Consider the following 20,491-nt stretch of genomic DNA (forward strand, 5'->3'; position numbering starts at 1 on the left):
TGGTGTTAGTGGGACTCAGGCAGACCAGTTCTGAGGGGGCATGCCTGCCAGGTAACTTGGGAGTGGAGTACTGCTGTTAGCTAAATTGCACTGGGCCACTAGTCCTATGCCAGATCTCCCAAAATGCTGAGACTGCTGGGGATGTGAAGCTTGTGGAGAGCATACAACAATGGCTGGGCATGGCCTGCAGCAGCAGGTATGATGAGGGAACAGAATGCAAGCTGAGGACAAAGCAGAAGCTGACATCCCACACCACCCACCCTCCCATGGTTCCTCAGGCACTCCTGGCTGGCCTAAAGCCAAGGAAAGGAAGGAGAGTTATAGAGATCACAATCTTGCAAGACCTGACTCTCCCTCAGTTTACAAATGTCTTAGCAATCTATAAGAACAAAGCATTTCTATCAATAAACTAGCTTCCAGAAAGAAATGTAGATACAATTTAATTTTCTTATAATCTGCAGCCCATTAACAGACACTGGAAGCAGGCAGACTATAATGTTCCTCCAGGAAGTCCCCAAATATCTTCATGTTAATGCCTTGCTAGAGGGAAAAACCTTAACTTGACAATGGCAAGGCCTCCAGTATCCTGTGAGTCTTAACATAGGAAAATCCTTTTGAAACCTCCCTTTTTCCTTACCTGCCCAAACACATAGTATATAATCAGCCACCCCTCACAACCCTAGGGCAGCAGCTCTTTCTGCTCACTGGTCCTGTCACCGTACTTTAATAAAGACCATTTTGCACCAAAGATGTCTGAAGAATTATTTCTTGATCATTGGCTCTGGACTCCACCCCACTGAACCTCACCTACATTCCAAAACCCCATCAGGTATATACCCAGAGTCTGGGCGGGGCACACATGTAGCTTTAACAAAATTTGCTCTGCGCCCCAGGTCCAGGCTACAAATATCTGTGCAGCCTCCTCTCCCACAGGGAGTTTATGGTTATGCTGGGGGCTGGGGGAGGAAAATGGTACCCGCCAGTTCCCTCATTTTCAAAGAAGTCTACCAATATGCTCTGAAAACAGTATGAACAAAATATGTCTCCTGTTTGCCCATGGCATTGTGTAAACTGCCAATTTTATGTTGTCTCTCTGCACAGGCTGCTGTCTCTTTAAGGGCAGGGACCCAGCTATCACTTTCCCACCTGGCTCACCCAGTGCTGTGTCAGCTTTTAAAGACTTTTAAAGTTACAAGCTCCAATTGCCACTGGTTTTACAAACTCATAGATTTAGCCCCTCTGGTTTTCAAAGCCTAACGTTACGGGGATTAGTTTTCCCATATGAGTTTCCTGGTACAAGTGCCTGTTTCCCTGTCCTCTCCATGCACACAGCTCCCTTTCTCCTGCTAGCAGTCTCCCCCTGCCTTTCTGGCCTTCCTAATCTTTCAGATGCAGCTTCTCTATATTTAGTTGTGGAGTTTGTTCTGCCAGTCTTCAGACTGCTCTCTGGTTTAATGACTTGGATGTGGGTGATATCTAGTTGTAAACATGGGGCAGTGTAAGCTTAGGGTCTACCTACTCTGCCATCTTCCCATGCTCCCCCAGATAAGATACTGATCTGGGGGAGCATGGGAAGATGGCAGAGTAGGTAGACCCTAAGCTTACAGATAAGATACTGATCTGGGGGAGCATGGGAAGATGGCAGAGTGGGTAAACAAAATATAAGCAAATCAAATTCTGTAGCTATTGAAAGGATTATGACTATGACCAAATGAGATTTATTCCTAGAATGCAAGGATAGTCCAACATATGAAAATTGATTTTCATACACTACATTAAAATAATAAAGTGAAGAGACCACATGATTATCTCAACTGCAGAAAAATAATGACAAAATTCAACATCTTTCCATGATAAAAATACTCAGCAAACTGGGAATAGAAGGGAACTATCCCAGCAAAAGAAAAGCCATAGAAGAAAAACACATAGTGAACATCATACTCAATGGTGAAAGACCTTTTCCTTCTAAGTTTGGGAACAAGGCAAGGATGCTCACTTTTACTACTTCTATTCAACATTTTACTGAAAGTTCTAGACCAAGCATTAGGCAAGAAAAAAGAAAAGGTATCCAAACTGGAAAGAAAAAAAATAATCTCTCTTTACAGATGACATGATCTTATTACGTAGAAAACCTCAAAGATTCCACACAAAAATTGTTAGAACTAGTAAATAAGTTCAGCAAGTAGCAGGATACAAAGTCAACACACAAGAATCAGCTGCATTCCTATACAGTAACAATAATCAATCTAAAAAGCAACTTGAAACAATTCTGTTTTTAATAGCATCGAAAAGAATAAAATACTTTGGAATTAATCAAGGATGTGAAAGACTTGTACAATGAAAACTACAAAGCACTGGAGGAGTAATTAAAGATGACTAAAAAAGTGAAAACACATCCCATGTTCATGGATTGGAAGACTTAATATTTTGAAGATGTCAATACTACCCAAATTGCTCCACAGATTCAATGCAATCCTTACCAAAATCCCAATGATATTTGTTATGGATTAGAAAAACATCCTAAAATTCATATGGCATCTCGAGGGACCTCAAATAGCCAAAATGGTCTTGAAAAATAAAAAACAAAGCTGGAGTGCTCAAATTACTTGGTTTCAAAACTTAAACTACTAAACTTACTAATTATTTCTTGAGAATGACACTAAAGGCACAGGCAACAACTATAAACAAAAAAAAAGAAACTGGACTTCACGGAAAATTTTAAAAATTGTTCATCAAAGGCACTATCAACAAAACAGAAAGGTAACACACAGAATGGAAGAAAATATTTGCAAATGATATAACCAGTAAGGCATTAGTAGCCAGAATATACAGAAAATTCCTAAAAATCAACAACAACAAAAAAATCAACAGCTGATTCAAAAATGGGCAAAAGACTTGAATAGTCATTTCTCCAAAGATACACAAATAACCAATAAGCACATCATTAGGTAAATACAAATCAAAAGCACAACAACATACCACCTAGTATTCATTAGGATGGCTACTTTAAAAAACAAACAAACAAAATAACAAACGTTGGTAAGGATTAGGAGAAACTGGGATCCTTATGTACTGGTGGTGGGAACTGAAAATTGTATAGACACTGTGGAAAAGGCTATGGTGGTTCTTTAAAAAATGTTAAAAAAATTAGAACTACCATATAATCCAGCAATTCTACTTCTAAGTATAAACCAAAAGAACTGAGAGCAGTATCTTGAAGAGATATCTTCACACCCATGTTCGCAGCACCATTATTTGTAATAGCTGCAACATGAAAACTACTCATGTGTCCACTAGCAGATGAATGAGTAAGCAAAATGTAGGTATATGCATGCAATGAAATACCACAGAGCCTTAAAAAGGAAGGAAATTCTGACATATGTTACAATTTGGATGAACCCTGAAAATATGCTAAGTGAAATAAGACAGTCACAAAACCACAAATATTGTATATTATACGAAGTAATTAAGAGTAGTCAAATCAAATAGACAGTAGAATGGTGACTGCCAGGGGCTGGGGAGGAGAGAAAATGGGGAGTTAGTTATTTAATAAGTATAGAGTTTCAGTTTTATAAGAGGAAGAGTTCAGGAGATAGATGGGGGGTAAGAATAACATTCATTATGAATGTATGTAATACCAATGAACTATACACCTAAAACTAGTTAAGAGGGTAAATTTTGTTTGTGCATTTTACCACAATGGAAAAAAACTGGGAAAAAAGAAAAGGAATGTAAGCCACAGAGCATGGTTTTATTTAATCAATACTACATTTTCAGGGCTTAGGAAGTACCTCACAAACAGCAGGGACTCAAAAATATCTCCTGAAATATAAATCAATGGAACATTACAAAATGATTCCAGGATATCTCCCCATAATTATAAATTAAGAGCCCTAAAATAGGTAAAACAGATTATAAATCTCTAATTACCTGTTTCTTTGAAAAGCTTTCATCAACTTTGGTTCCCATGGCAGCAATTCATTTAAAAGGCGTATCAACGTACCATGCAATTCTTTTACTGCTTGCCTCCGATGATACCATTTGCCCTAAAAACACAATGTTAAAGTAAATCCTTTAGATTTAATCTAAAAGTGAATGTCAGGACTTATTTTCTGAGTAAAACACAAAATGAAATGCCAATACCCATCAAATGAGTATGTCTTCTTTAGAAGGCTATAAAGGGGAAAAATGTCTTGTAATAAATCTTATTTGTAATAGTTTAGAGATTCTCAATTCTATTTGGAGAAATCTAAAACCTATTTAATCAAACAAGGAGACAATTTTTTGAAGTTTTTAATTGGGTCAATTATAAATATTTTAATAAATTATTTACTAAATACATGTAAAAATACAAACATATATACAAATTCACTAAATATGTAACTGATATGGCTCACTTCTGTAAAGTTTTTGTAATTATCCCAGAGTGGGGAAAAAGAGAAAAAAGGATTATTACATCCAAAATCAGTCTTAACAAACTTCCTCAGGAAGTTTCCTCAGGAATATTACATTTCCTCAGGAAATTTTATCATTACTGTACTTTAAAATATTTCCAGCACAGACAAGCAGATAAATGGTCATAATTTGCAATATTATAATGCTATAGCTACAGTAAGAGTTAATAATTACTGACACCCCCTTTCCACTTGCTGAGTATTAGCCTAAGTATTTCATTCATGTATCTATATCTGTACCTATATCTAGAGGGGGAAGGGAGGGAGGGAAGAGGTGGGAGGAAAGTGAGGAAGAGGGGAGGGAGGAAGTGGTTCTATGAGCACGAGAGCACACATGTACTCAAGCAGTTATGAAAACACTCTACTGTATGTACGTTTTAGTCTCACTTAACAAAGGATGAAACAATGGTTCAGAGAGATTAAATAACTTGTTTGAGGTCCTATGACTTGAACCTAGATCTAGCTGATGCCTAAGTCCAAGTTCTTAGAACTACATCACCACCTCTTCAAAGCTGTATCGCATAGTGCAATCTAACATACATTATAAAAACCTCTAGTAAAAATACACTTCAGCAGTACCCATAAAATTATTCATATACTATAGGAACAATAAGTTTATAGCAGTTGTATCTTTAGGTAGCCAACTCTGCTCCCCCTCCCCACAATGTTATAGTGCATACCTATCAACATCACTACCATCTTCACCTACTGTTATATAACCATGTTTTTTTTTTTTTTTTTTGAGATATAACCCACATACCATTCAGTCCATTCACTTTTTTCTTTTATAACAAAAAAGTTTTTTATATATACATATATATGTCACATTTGACATGCAAAAATTAGACTTCGTCTCATAGCAATTGTTCAGTTAATTTGCACATGTGTAGAACGTTAAGTCAGAAAAATAATCACTCCCACCCAAAAAAAAGAAAAGAAAAAAAACTATTCTCTAGAGCAAAATGTATTTTAAATCTGCGCCTAAATTTCCAGATTTTACATATATCTAAAACCTTCAACATTTCATTCACTGAAATGTGAAATTTTATCTATGTATGTGAAATTTTAGCCACAAACATAAATGATTAATAGTATAGTTCCTACTCCAACATTTTGTGCTTTAAACCAACAAAATGTTTATGCGTGTAGAAATAAACAACTACATTTCTACCTCTGAGGTTTTTAAACTGTTTATTTGAAGAGCAGGAAGATGTGGAATTATTTTAATAGGGTTAATTAAAATTGGGTCATTATGTATGTGCACATAATGAATACAGAACCTAGGCTCGATGACTAATTCTTGTGTCTTAATGGCATGACAAGTGAAAATATTGTGAACAAAAATTCAAGGAAAGCAATTATTTCATATAGTAACCTAGAAAAACCTTCCCTCTTGTCAAATGCTTTCTCAAAGGACCCACCTTAACAGTAAATTATACTTCAAAAGTTTATTCCCCCTCCAAAAAAAAGCTAGGTGATAGTACAAAGTGCTTATTCTGACCCATGGAAACAAAACTATTAAACTATAAATAATACTTTCCTCCAGGGAGAGCTAAGTGAGGAAGATGTAAAGGCAGATGAGAGTCAACCTAAAATCATTTGCGGAATAAGGTAGCATTCTGTTTTAGTTAAGATAAACAAAAACAAAAACAAAAAAATGGGCACATCAACATTATTTCTCTACTTTTGAATTACTACTTGGCTCAAAAATGAAATGGTGAGAATAAACCTTTCCTAAGCTAAAGGAAGCAGAAAGAGGAAACGTATGAGTAATTAATTATAACACCATTGTGGTGTAATTAATTGGAAAAGTGTTAAAAGACTAGAGAGCACCAGGCACGCTGAATTCTTTGTAACTGAGGGTTATATGGGGAAGAATGGCAGATACAGAATTAACCTGGGTGGTCTGGCTGCTATCTGGATTAGTGTAGTGGTGATGGTGTGGGGAGTACAAAAGGACTAGTAGTATTATCAGACCTTGGGACTAGGTAGACTGAGGCACAGGAAGAGAAAGGAGTCTGTGTAGATGAAATGTCATTATTTCAACACATTTGTCAGTTGTATTTGTGTCTCTACTAAAATATAGTATTAATTCTTGTAGAAAAGAGTTTTAAAAAGATTAGATTTTATCTTCTGATATTATTATTATTTTTTTTAAAGATTTTATTCATTTATTTGACAGAGAGAGATCACAAGTAGGCAGAGAGGCAGGCAGAGAGAGAGGAGGAAGCAGGCTTCCTGCTGAGCAGAGAGCCCGATATGGGGCTCGATCCCAGGACCCTGGGATCATGACCTGAGCCGAAGGCAGAGGCTTTAACCCACTGAGCCACCCAGGCGCCCTTATATTATTTTGATTACTGAATTTTAAATAATCCAATGCCCAGAAAATATATTACTGAACTAGCCAACTATATACAGAGAAGGGGTCGTAAATATTAATCAGAGACTAGATTTCTAACTTTCATATAATTCTGTCTTATCCACTGACCTGTTTGAAAACGGCTATGGCCTTCTAACTTTATATATTTTTTGGATTTCTTCCCTTTCTTTATAGTGTATATTCTCAACCTGGGGTAGTGATGGTATGGCATTTCATTATTTTAAAATGCATATTTAATCATTTTGTGCTTGGAAAGCAAAAGGTCTATTATTCTTATAACAGAAATTGCAGAAAGTAAAGTTTGACAAAAACTAGAAGATATATATAAAGAATACAATGACCTCAATGAAGGATATCACTTTATCCTGTCATGGTGTATGTGTGTCCACAGTTTTTATGTTTACCAAAGGGGGACATAAATTTTATAAAGTTCATAATTACTGCTCTGGGACTGGGATTTTAGATAAAGTGTTTTCTCCACTTGACACGAAAAAAGAAACTCATACTGCTTGTTTAATTTATCATCTTCTTTGGTTAATACAACCCAAATGGGATTAAAACAACATGTCCCCTTGGGAGTGTCACAGTATACAATGAGACTAGTGTAAACAGAAAAAAATTTATAAATTTTACAAAAAGAAGTTAGAGATGGCAATGATCTGCCTTAACTTGGGTTTAAAGTAAAAATCTATGTAAAATCAAATACTTCCTGAATTTAAATCAGGTCATTAACTAAAAGCTAACAATAGCTTTTCTAACTGATCAACTTTATTAATATACACAAAAAGGAAAAACTGAGAACTACTGTGTTTCTTCTAGGATGAAATTATTAAATCAAACAAGGAGACAATTTAATTGTAATTTAATTACAATTAATTCCTAAAGGGAAATTCCTAAAGGGAATGAGAAGAACATAATTTTATAGAAAGAAGTTGGCTCAGTGAATCACAGGGAAGTACTTCTAGATAGAAGCAGATTTTTCAGTTAGAATTCTAGCTCTTCTGAATGTTAAAATCTAACTCTCCTTCCACTACACAGTGCTGTTCCACTTGGTCTACACACAGACAATTTCTAAAGAACAAAAGATTATATTGTGAAAGTACTTATCTTTATATGTAGGTGTCTCTGTAATGAAAAAATTAAAACCTAGAAAACTTATTTTTACTTGTTTAATTATATTAGTACTTAAAATGATAGTGTTCTAAAGTTTAAAAGTGAATTAAAAAACAAGGAACACAGCAAATTCCCTGTTCTTCAAATACATAGGAAAGAATATGGATGGAATAAAAATCAGAAAGCTCTTACAATCTTTGTCTGTAGTGATCAATACAGAATCAAAGACAGCAGGTAGAAGAATTAGTAAAAGGTCATTTGTGGAACAGTGTTATAACCACTTCTCTAATAAAAAATATATTTAATAAGCTAAAAGTTAGCAATAGCTTTGTTTTACAAACATGTGAAAATGGGGATAAATGAACTATTTCATTTAATATTATTTTTGTTTAATATCTCATTCGGTATTAGAATTCCCACTATTTTCACGGATAAAAATTACTTTCTAAGATAATTCTAATGTATTATGTGAACTTAATATTGCAAACATTTACTGAAGGTCACTTTAAAGAAGAGGAGAGTAGTATTTTTCTTTCATGAATTTACTATAAAGTTTAACATAAAGTATAAATTTCAAGCATACACCATGGAACCAAAGGCATACAATATGGTCTAAATCTGAAGCTTACCTTTCAATATTTTCTCATCCAATGTCCTCAGCAGCTGCAGATTGCCAGCTCCCTTTCCATGAGATGCCCCAAATGTCAAACAATGGAGGTTTTATAACCTCATAGGGATTACTACAAAAAGAAGCTGATCTATGGTCACAAGATAAGGCTTTTATTATATTATGCAGTTTTATAAGTTTTTGAATATGATACATTAATGACCTAAGGAACCAAATAGGAAAAGAAACTTTAAAAAAAACTTACAAAACTACACAATATTGTAAAATGAAAAGCTGAGTCTATGTGTGTGAAATGAGTGGGTAGGGAAACTTACCTTACAACTAAAGAACGATTCCATTCTGCTGCAGTAATCGGGGATGGGTATGACAGAACTAGCATAATGCTGGCTGGGGTGTTGCAAGGACAGGGAGTTGGCAATCTACTGATGCTGGAGACATTGGACACCTAAAAGGAAGAAAAAAAGGAAAACAAATAAATTCCAGGTTTCTTACATGTCTTACCACCATGGACATATTTTATACATTTTAATAAATTTAGATGATTTGAATGTTAAACTTAGGTGGAAGTAACTTATTTACACAAACCATCCTCTTACTTATATATATTTTCCTGTAACATTATATGTAAACAAAATAGCTATCAACAGTTCTATGAAGAAAACTAAAATCATATATAAATATTACAAAGAATGCTTTTATAAATTGAAAGGATTAGCATCATTACTCTGGAGACAGAAAAAAATTCTTATTAAGAACAGTACAAAAGCAGGATGTATATAACAAAAGTATCAATGCCATTTTTTTTCTATACACTTTTACTTATAAATGTTAGATCACAGAAACTGGATCATATAACAAAATATTTTCTGTTATAGGCTTGGCTCTTGTCACATAAATTCCATTGTGGAGAAGGGATTAAATAACAATATATCTCACTTTTCAATAAAATGAAAGTAACTTTGAGAAAAGCCACACAGACAGATAAACAAAGACGGTTTCATTTAAAATCACTGGCAGTTGAGGCCCCTGGGTGGCTCAGCCGTTAAGTGTCGTCCTTCGGCTCAGGTCATGATCCCAGTGTGCTGGGATGGAGCCCCATATCCGGCTCCCTGCTCAGCAGGAAGCTTGCTTCTCCCTCTCCAGCTCCCTGGTGTTTGTGCTCCCTCTCTGGCTATCTGTCATAAATAAATAAAATCTTAAAAAAAAAAAATCACTAGCAGTATCTGAGGGTAGCTTCTAAATAATTTAAACTTGTATGTATAAAAACACAGCACAAATCAAATTAACTATAATAAGTATATTAGTAAACCAATTATTTGACATTCTCCTTAGTCTTAATTATATTAAATGAAAAGGGAGTATTCACTTTTTTTCTTATTGCTTACCTAAAGAAACTATCTCCATACTCATATATCCCTGCATATTCAGTTTTAGGTGTAAAACATTACATTCATTTTGTTGGTTTACAGTCCCTTGAAAAAGTGCTAGTTTGGGTGTATAGTGAAATATACACATATTAACATGGGAAAATTTAAAAGTTACTTTAACACTGCCAGAGGTTCTAATATGAACTATCACATGCTAGTATTTTCTCGGATTCATTTTCACTTGAGACTAATTTAATAGAAAAGGAAAGAATTTGTACTTTAAAGATACCCCATACTGAATGATATTTCCATTCTATTTCTAAATTAGCATTTAACTAGAAAGCATGAATATCAATGATTAGAATTTATTGCAAACTTTGATGTCATTTAGCTCTGTAGAGAAGAAAAAGTGGATGACAGATCATATTACTAGTAAGGTAGTCACTACTAGTGGAAAGAAAATCTAACAATGTATGTGTACTAATGGTATACAACTACTTTCATTTACAAATAAGAAAGAATCCTGAACTGGAAATTAACCACTGGCTAGGTATTTGAATTTGACCCTTTTTAGTAAATCGGTGGTAGCAAATAAGGTGACAACATTTGATCAAATCTATACCTGATACATCAGAAAGGTGGGTTCTCAAGCAAGTCACTGCACAATCTAAGTCACTAAGCAATGCTACGTTTGGTATCACTAGAGCACAAAAATTCCATGTAAGTGACATGAAGATTGGGAATATCTTAAGAGCAAGGACAGTATCCTACTTATTTTCACTTTCTCAGGCTCTATCACAAAGCCTAGCACAGAGTGGGCCCATAGAAAGTATTCAAACTACGTAAGTAAATATCTTAGTTAATCGAGGTTTTCTCCTTAGATGCAATTTTTTTTTTAAATTGAGAGAAGTATGTCTTCCAGATTTTCTGAATACATGAATAAAATTTAACTCTCGATGACTTGAGTCATCATTATGAATAAGTTATTGTTACATTTTAATAAAATGACTTTAAGCACTGTTCAACTTTCTTTATGATCTATGTTTCTTTTTCTTTTTTTTTTTTTTTTAAGATTTTCTTTATTTATTTGAGAGAGAGAGAGCACAAGTGGGGAAGGGGGTGGTGGGAGGCGCAGAGGGAGAAGCTGACTCCCCACTGAGCAGGGAGCCAGAGGCAGGGCTTGATCCCAAGGATCCTGGGATTATCGCCTGAGCCAAAGGCAGCCCCTTAACTAACTGAGCCACCCAGGCACCCCTCAAATAATTCTTTTTATGTAAGTTTTCCTGTTGGGATTCAAACTATGCCAAATTGTAGTAAGTAGAAACACTGAGCACTATTAACAAGGGTTAAAATCTAGTTCTTAGCTGAGTAGTTATTAAATGTTAGAAAATACCCATGGGACAAGTTTTACCATAGATAAATGTGGATAATGCATTCTTAGATAATTCAGTACTAACTGAAGTTTTGTCTTACCAGTCATATATTGCTCTGGTTCACATTTCCTGTCATCTAGCTTTTATATAATAGCTATTATTTTGAGCATGTCAGTTAGTTACCATTTGATTCTTCATAAAATGCATGTTACCTACCCCTCCACCCTATTTCCAAACATATAAACATGTAATTAAGGGAAGTGAGCAAGTGTCTGGAGTGTATGGTGACTTCTGAATGCTTGAAAAGATTAAGTCTTTTATAAAAGGACAGAAGATAGCCCAACTCACCTAGATTAAAATTAAAAATTTATCACCAGTGTTGGGAATAAAATCTTAAGCTCTTAAGTGAATTCTTTGAGGTTAGGACTTTGTTTTAATTTCAGATCCAAGTTCCTGGTACTATACATAACACACAGAAGGCACTGAGGAAATACTTGCGCCTTATGAATAAGACTTGAAACTGTAACTAACATAGGTAAAGAAGTTTATCTGTTGTACAGGCCTTCCAAAAGGGTGTTTTAGTATTTTAAAAGCTTTAAATACGGCTATTTAAAGACAAATGATCTTCCCCGCACAGCTGAGATTGTTTTCAGTTTTGTTAACCAGTAGTTTACCAGAAAATCTAGAATAAGAAAATGATATAGGCGCGCCTGGGTGGCTCAGTCAGTTAAGCGTCTGTCTGCCTTCGGCTCAGGTCATGAATCCCAGGATCTTAGGATCGAGCCCCAAGTTGGGCTCCTTACTCAGCAAGGAGCCTGCTTCTTCCCTTCCCTCTGCCTGCTGCTCCCCCTGCTTGTGCTCTGTCACATAAATAAATAAAATCTTTAAAAAAAGGATATATATAATGATGTAACTGTAAAAAACTTAAACTAATTTTAAGGATAATTTAGAGATTACTGCAACCACATCTACAAGAAAAGCCATTAAATAAAGTTAATTAGGGCATATTCAGGACTCTGAAAGTATCTAATACTTCTTACACTTTAATTAAATAGATTTTGTACTCTAAACAGTGAGCTATAAAATAATTTTGATTTGATGCCTCACTGTGAACACATGGATATGGAATGGAGAGAGAAAGGAAAAATCCCATAATCCTTCATTATAATAAAATTTCTGTTATAGGTGTTAGAAAGTAAGATTAATGTATAAATAGTCCCTTTGTCTTATATAAGCTTATACCACACGCAATTATGTTTTGGGGGTCTATATAATTTCAGGTAAGCTTTAAACATAATGTGGCTATATTTTTCTATTTATCTCTTTCTATTCCTTACTATTTCTTCACTTTTTAAAGACACATTACATCACCTTTCTAAAAATAAATAAATACCTATATAATCATGTTAATTGTAACTTCTTCATTTCCTATACAAAGGAATATAAAGGTAAATGATGAACATCTTTGAGAGAGGCCATAAATCATAATAAATTGAAAACAGCTGGATATAAAGTCAAGAAACTTTTTTAACTATCTAATGGAATCATAAAATGTAAAGATGAATATTAACATTCACAAATTTCACCAGTCTGAAATAGAAGTATATGATCTAATAAAGTACTCTCAATTATGGGATTGGGTGTCTGATTTCATTGATTTTTACCTAACTTTCAAAACATCGTGTTTTCTCCCCATAGTAAACTGGCAGCAGCAGACAAAGTGAGAGAATAGGGCCCTTAGCAAATACAGGCTTATGTTAGGGTTTTGCAATTTCCACACAACTGACATTTGAAGTCAGATAATTTTTTGTTGCAGGGCGTTATCATCTGCCTTATAGGATCACTGTAATGGAGGATACCTTTGGCAGCACTGCAGGGCTCTATCCATTAAGTGCCAGTACCACCTCTTCAATAACCAAAAATGTCTTCAGACACTGCCAAAAGTCTCCTTGGGGAAAGGGGAGGGGTGGAGATCATCCCTGATTGGTTAGTGGCTTATACAGAACTCTGTGACCCAAAAATGGGGTGTCGCCATTTGATCCAAGCTTCTGATTTCTCTGTTTGATCTTTCTAATGTACAGCCTTTGGTTAGGCAAGAGAAATATTATTATACGATAAATTTAAATTAAGAACATAATAAAGATTAATTTTCTCATTACTTGAAATTCCCTTCCAATTCTTTTTAACAAGTCTTTTTATATATTATAATCATTAGGCTCATCTTATTTAGTGTATTTAAAAAATTTAACATTTCACAAATACTTCCATATAGCAACAATGATCTATAAATATTTTATTTTACTAGCTATATGATATACTACTGTGTTAACACTGTTTGGTTAGTCATCTTCCCACTGTTGGACATGCAGGCTTTTTCCAAATTTCCACTATTAGAGGTAGTCTGCTGAACACACCACTGTGTAAATTCTTTTTATGGGGAGGAAGGGGGCATGAAATGAGGAAAATAAAAATTAAATTCCAAACAGGATGAAGATCAAAGAGCAAGGCAGTTTTATAACTTTTTTAACATATTGACTGTGATATTTATCCTAAGTTTTGAGTTATCTAACTACCAAAAGATGTATTAGAAAAGAAAAAAAGTCTTGTATTTTAAATTTTAGTTTCTCTATATTGATAAGACTAACATTCATCATTATATAATCCAGACAAAGCTTCTTTTCTTATAAATAATATCTTTTATTTTTTGGCCAAATTGTTCACACTTTTCCTTTATATCCAGTTTCTTTATGGATCTCTCCTTATTAAAGAAAAATAGGTTGAAACCTATTTGAAAATCTAAAATATGACATAAGACATAAGGAAATTAGGCAGATATCAGAAAAAAAGGGTCACATGTAAAACTCAGAGATACTACCACTTGTTATAAGCCTTACAAAATTTACCAATTTTGATTATTTAGAGAGTAATAATGTCTAATAAATTTCAAATACAATAGGATCAGGCAAATTTATCAATATCTTAGTTCTATCTTTGGGGAAACTAATATATTTCCTCAATTTAAAAAGATATTTTCCAAGTAATTAGGCAAAATGCAAATTTTATCTCTTGACTAAAACCACAAAAATAAAAATGTTATTATGATTTCTCCTTTAGCTAATTAAAGAATCCTATGATCTGAATGGTAATGAGAAAGACAAAATTTAAAAACTGTCAAACTATATACTTCTATTTATCTCAACCAGATATCTCACTTTAACCAAATCTCAGGTAGATAATTAGATATATAACACTGTAGGATCCAAAGGATGCTGAGCCTTTTCTGAATTAAGTTCCTACATGAAGTAATGGTACCAATTATGCTAGAACAAACTCAAGAAAACTAAAGTATTTTTCTCCCCTTACATTATTAACTATAAATGAAATTAGCTGCATTACAAGAATAAGTCAACAATCTAGATTTTAAAAGACTGTAAATCTTCTAATACAATGCTCAATGGCAAAACCTCCAAGAGGTTAGGAAAGCTTTTACAACGATATGCTGACAAGGGGTGAAGAGTGGGATAATTCTTCCTTGTTGCTTTGGTAGGAAAAACTACCTGGAAACGCCCTGCAAAGAAAAAATCTTCTAAAGAAGTGAGGTGTGTGTACAAATTCATGTTAAATCCTCTATCACATAAATATTTCTATCTTTAGCAATGACATTCATGACAAGCAAATGTCTATATGGAATATATCCCCTTTTTATTGGAGCCATTATTATACATATAAAAGTTGATGATGAGTAACAAAATTGCTTTGACTCTAAATACTGTTTTAGTTTTGACAGTAATAACTTCTTATGAAGATCAAAATTAATATTCTATTTGTCTGGCAATAGTGAAGGAAGACCACAGGTGATGCATCAGTCAAAATGGTTATCACTATCACCAAGTTCATGCACTTAATTTCTTAATTAATACTAAGAAAGTCTCTCAGGTCCTTACTATGAGTCCAATTCTTATAAATATCGTTACTTGCTTTGTAATTCACAGTATATAAGCTAGGGCAAATACATGGACAAACACAAGAAACAACAGGCTGACAATGACGAAAGAGAACAAAAGCAAAAAAAAAAAAAAACACACACCTTCAAAATATATAGCATAAAGGTCTTTTGGTAAATGTTTAATTAGAGTTACTGATATCAATAAATTTTTAGGATATCAGTATAATTATGGATATTCATAATGATCCTTGACTCATCAAAAAAGGGTTAAAATTTTTTTCAATACAGTAAAAGGAGGTACAGAAGTTTGTCATTCAATGATTAAAATAAGAAATTAAAAAAAATATATATAGTCCTAAAGTTCAGGTTTTGGTTACCTAGAAAATTCATTAAGTGAAACACCTTATTCCCAAATGATGGCAGACAAACCAGTATTTAATATTAGTATAAACATCCAGTAAAGTTATTCTTACAACTAACATCTATCATAATCAGTATTGGTTTCCACAGAAAAATAAGGAATGATACTAAAATGTAAACATTTACGGTCTATCGCTACCATTAAGCTTTGTGGCCATTATAAGCTATTCATGAAAAAACCTTTTAGGCAATTTAAAGGGGAATAGTTTATATCTTAGTAATCTCATTAAGATTATCCCCATTAAGTACAGTCCCAAGAATTTCTATTTCTTGAAGAGCAGGAAACATATTTTAAAACTAATATGCGGGGCGCCTGGGTGGCTCAGTCAGCTGGGTGTCCAACTCCTGGTTTTGGCTCAGGTCATGATCTCAGCATTTGGGACTGAGCCCTACCTTGGGCCCCTGCCTTGGGCTCCGCATTCAGCACAGGGTCTGCTTGTCCCTCTCCCTCTGCTCCTCCCCTCACTTGAGCTCTCTCTCTCAAATAAATAAAATCTTAAAAAGAAAAAAATAATATGCAAATTCTAAGAGTCATGGACAAGTTAAAAATTTAGAGTCACAAAATTTATTCAATTAAACCCTGTATGTAACCTAAAATTTTCTTATAAACATGCCTTCAAAGACTACAATGTCAAGTATTTGTAATCTATGTATTCTTTCACCTTTTTACTTGTTCCTGTAAAGGAAGGCAATATGCATATACCTTGTATCACTAACGGAAGTGAGGTAGAAGACTTTACAGGAAAACTCTAGGATCCTTGAAGAAGTCTTTTTGTTTTACAATACATGCTATAAGTTAAGTACATTATGCATAAAACTACTCATTAAAAACAAATAAAAAACCCTAATTTATAATACGGGAACAAGTTAAGATGCATACATTATGTTTACCTGCAGCATAAAAAACAATTAGCAAAATTATTTAACTAAGTTTCTATTTAGACTCATGAAGAACAGACAACTCACTAAAAATAAACAGCTTCTGCAAAAATTGTAAATAACACCCTGGTTAAGACTATTCTTTCTTATTAAAGGACAGAATCAATCCTTTATGAGCATATAACATCAAATATATTAAAAACAGCTTTGTTGAGGAGAAAATATTCTAATATAAATGTTGTTTGGGAAATACATCACAGAGATAAATTTTAAAACAGCTGGTGTTCCATGTTAACTAACTGCCCATATACCAAAATGCATATGTGTACACACACACACACGAAGTATACATATACACATATGTGTATACATAAAAATTATATATGTGTATATATACAAAGTATACATACATATGTATATATGAACATATAAGAATCTAATAAGGGTCTAAACCATTTTTAATGGAAATATTTCTAAAAAATATACAGTTTTCTGCATTCTAGGATTATATAGTTCAATATAATGTTTTCTTGTTAATTGATGGTTATCACTCTGAACACTTTTCTATTCTACCTCTTAGATTATATCAATATTTTCAAGGATATCACATGAAACTTCTGAAATGCCTGACTCTGTTTTACACCTATATTAAATAACCTCAGAAGGTTGTCCTTTTATGGCACTTAAGTCTCTTTCCTTCAGAGTGCTACCAATATGTCTTTTCTAGAGAGCATATAAAATGACTACTACAAATCTGCTGAAACGCAGCTTGCTGTTTCACTATCCTTATTTTATACATAATTCTAGATTAATAGGTTCATGGCATTCCTAAGGCATAAAACACAGGGATTTTTTAAATAATGATTGATTTTCTGCAGTGTTTAAAGCCTTCCTCGTTTATTTACTGGTGTATATTTGAGTTCTGAATCTGCAATATCACTGAATGTCAGCTAAACAAGTATTAGTGATTTAATGAATTACATAATTGAGTGTTTTAACAAGTGTTAAGTGAATAAATATAATGCCTTTATACTCTAGTCCCACAAGAATAAAAAATGAAGGTAAAATTGTGAATTTAGAATATATAGTGAAAATTTAAAAAAGACCTTCAGCTGATAAAGGTGTTTTAAAAAGACATACTGTTAAGCATGTATCAAAAACATCTGGGGCAGGACTAAACAATTTGTATCTGTTATTTATGTCACAGTTATTAAAATTTTTATTTTACTAAGCAATAAACTTCCATTAAAAGCATATAATTATTAATAAAGAATATCTGCAATGTAAGCATTACCCAAAAAACTACCAGTCAGAAAACAACCAACCAGTATATTGGGAAATACTTAAAACTATACCTGATATAAACCAGGCAAACAAAATTAATTTACTTGCCTTGGTACCATTTTTGTTATGAAAAATGAAAACTAGACCACACAGGAGAAATAAAAGGAACAATGTTTCTATTTTTCATTGCAAATTTTTATGTAATCCAGGAGAACAAGACTTAAAAAAAAAGCTTTAGAAAAAAGCAGGAATAAATTTTAATGCTGACAATAATAGATAGAACTTTTGGATCAACACCTACCGATTTTTTTCTACTGTTTTCCAGATCTTTGAGTTCATTCTCGATTTTTGTGATTAATTCCCTGAGTTCATCAAGATTAGTGCAAATAAGCTAAAATAAAACACAAAAACACAGCTTGATAACACATAATATAAAACACCCAAAATGTGGTAACAGAAGTTGTTTTAACATATACTAAATTCACAATTACTTGTATTTGTAATAGCAAAAAGCAAAGAAAGCCCCACAAGTTTATATTCTAAAAGATACTATTTTTATAATGCATGAACTTCAGGCTTAGGATAAAAATAGCTGAAATTTCAACGTTGGTGGTTTCATACCACACTTCCCTGTTCTCAGCTTGCTTTATAATCCAGATACTTTCTTAACATTATTAACTTTCAGCCCAGAATGACAAAGATCTGGAAACTCACTCTAGATTTCACAGGTTACTAAATCACCTTTAAGAAATGCTTCATCAGGCAGTCTCCTAGTTGGTGAATAAATGCATCCCTGGAGAACTGTCATTATACCTTTTATTTGGTTCGCTAATTATACAATTAAAATAATTATACTGCTGTTGGCATTGCTAAGAAAGAAGGATTTCCACTGTCTGTAATATATTCAAAAAAGTAAATGAATTTAAGTACCCATTCTTAATATGATCTTAGTAGTCTTTAATAAAACCATTGCCACAGATAGTATCTCTTTCCCTTCATAATTATGCAGCTCATTTTACTTCACCTTGGTAATACTGGCAAATGGCCAAAATAATTGGGTTTTAGTTATGAGTAATCAAACTAGTTTGTATTAACCACTAAAGCTTTAAACAGTGAAGTGTCAGCAACAACAAAAATATTAATAACTACATTTTAGTTCTTAAAAAATTAGTTTTTCCCAATATATTTAATTTTTTTCCTAAAATAATTTAAGCTCATATTTTAAAAAAATCTATAATGAAAAAGAAATAGGTTTCTAAAACAAAAATACAAGCACATAAAGAGGAAAAGTTTTAGATTAATCAAAGTCTTGTAAATGTTTATACTGTGATAATTTAAAAAAATACTACACTTAGAAAACTATTAATTTACCATAAGATTTTATCAGCCCATGTTTGTTACATTCATGAATCTTTTTGTAAGGGTATTGTTTTCCTAAAAGGCGTATTTCTTTTAACAGAAAACAAAAACAACAAAAGTAAAGGGGGTTACAACAAGATCATTTTTAGTGACTACTGTGACAAAAATGGGAAAGTAGGTCCCCTTTAAACTTCCTTTATTAGGTTATACCATGTGAAATCACATGGTATTTGATCTACATAAATGACAATATGGTTCAATCTAATAGGCTAAGAAAAATTGTCACAGATATTATTATAATTAGTATTAAAATTATTATTGGAAATGTCTACATAATTTCAAACTCAAAGAACTGACAATGCAGAGAAAATATGCATTTAAGGAACCCAAATTAAATAATTCCAGAGTAGAAAACAGTACACAATGATGTAGTAGAACAGTGCTGTTGATATTTACTATAAAATACATATGCTCGTTTGCCAAATCTAGAGTTATGGAAGAAATGCTGGTGAGCAGTGGACAGAACAACTACGGAATTGCCTCTAGAACTTGGTAATGTCTTCAACTTCTATCTTGTTGACCTACATCAGGTTTTTAGTAAGTGCTCAGTGGGAACTAAACTTCTGATAGTATAATCTGCTATTTTGATCACCAAGTCATATGTGCCCCAGAATAGCAGATATTTACATTCCATTTCACTGAACTTGGTGCACTAAATATCACAACATAGATTTCTCATTTGCACAGATGGCAAAGCTCAGAAGAATTTTCACTTCCATCTTAGATGTCTCATTATACAAGGAATAAGGGTACATTTTGTGTATATAGTTTGTAGAAACTAAGACATACACCTCTACAACTAGACACACTCTAAGACAAAATCTTTCAATTCATGGAATCAACAAATATTTATATTTTATTTAAAGGAAGAAGAACACAGTTCTGATGTCAAACTGAATGATTTCCACAGCTTAAGAGCTATATGGCTATATAAAACAGTACTTTGAAGTGGCTTACCTGGTTAGTAAGTAAATCAGTGCTTCTCAAACTTTAATGTACATAAGAATCACCTGGGAGTCTTGTTAAAATGGAATTTTTGATTTAGTAGGTCTGAGGTGGGACCTGAGATTCTGCATTTCTGACAAGTTCCCAGGTATGGGCTGCAGATCATACTTTTAAGCAGTAAGGTTAATAAGGTAATGATTATGAATTCCAAATTTTCATGGCTCCTGAAACATTCTGGTACTATGTAGCTAAAGAATATGAAGGAATATGAAGATTCAAAAAG

At 33.3% G+C, this 20,491-nt stretch overlaps 1 protein-coding gene across 3 annotated transcripts in view; it reads right to left on the reverse strand.

The window, feature by feature from the left end:
* BRD10 (bromodomain containing 10) overlaps positions 1-20,491 on the reverse strand; it is a 133,927-nt gene that overhangs the window by 19,433 nt on the left and 94,003 nt on the right. For all 3 annotated transcript variants that reach the window (XM_080819167.1, XM_080819166.1, XM_080819168.1), the window contains 2 exons: positions 18,146-18,235; positions 3,931-4,046 (listed from right to left, as the gene is read on the reverse strand). In XM_080819167.1, the coding sequence (XP_080675293.1) occupies positions 3,931-4,046; positions 18,146-18,235 (206 nt within the window). The remainder of the gene's footprint in view (positions 1-3,930; positions 4,047-18,145; positions 18,236-20,491) is intronic.

The sequence above is a fragment of the Martes martes genome, assembly GCF_963455335.1.
Source record: "Martes martes genome assembly, chromosome: 12".
NCBI lineage: Eukaryota > Metazoa > Chordata > Mammalia > Carnivora > Mustelidae > Martes > Martes martes.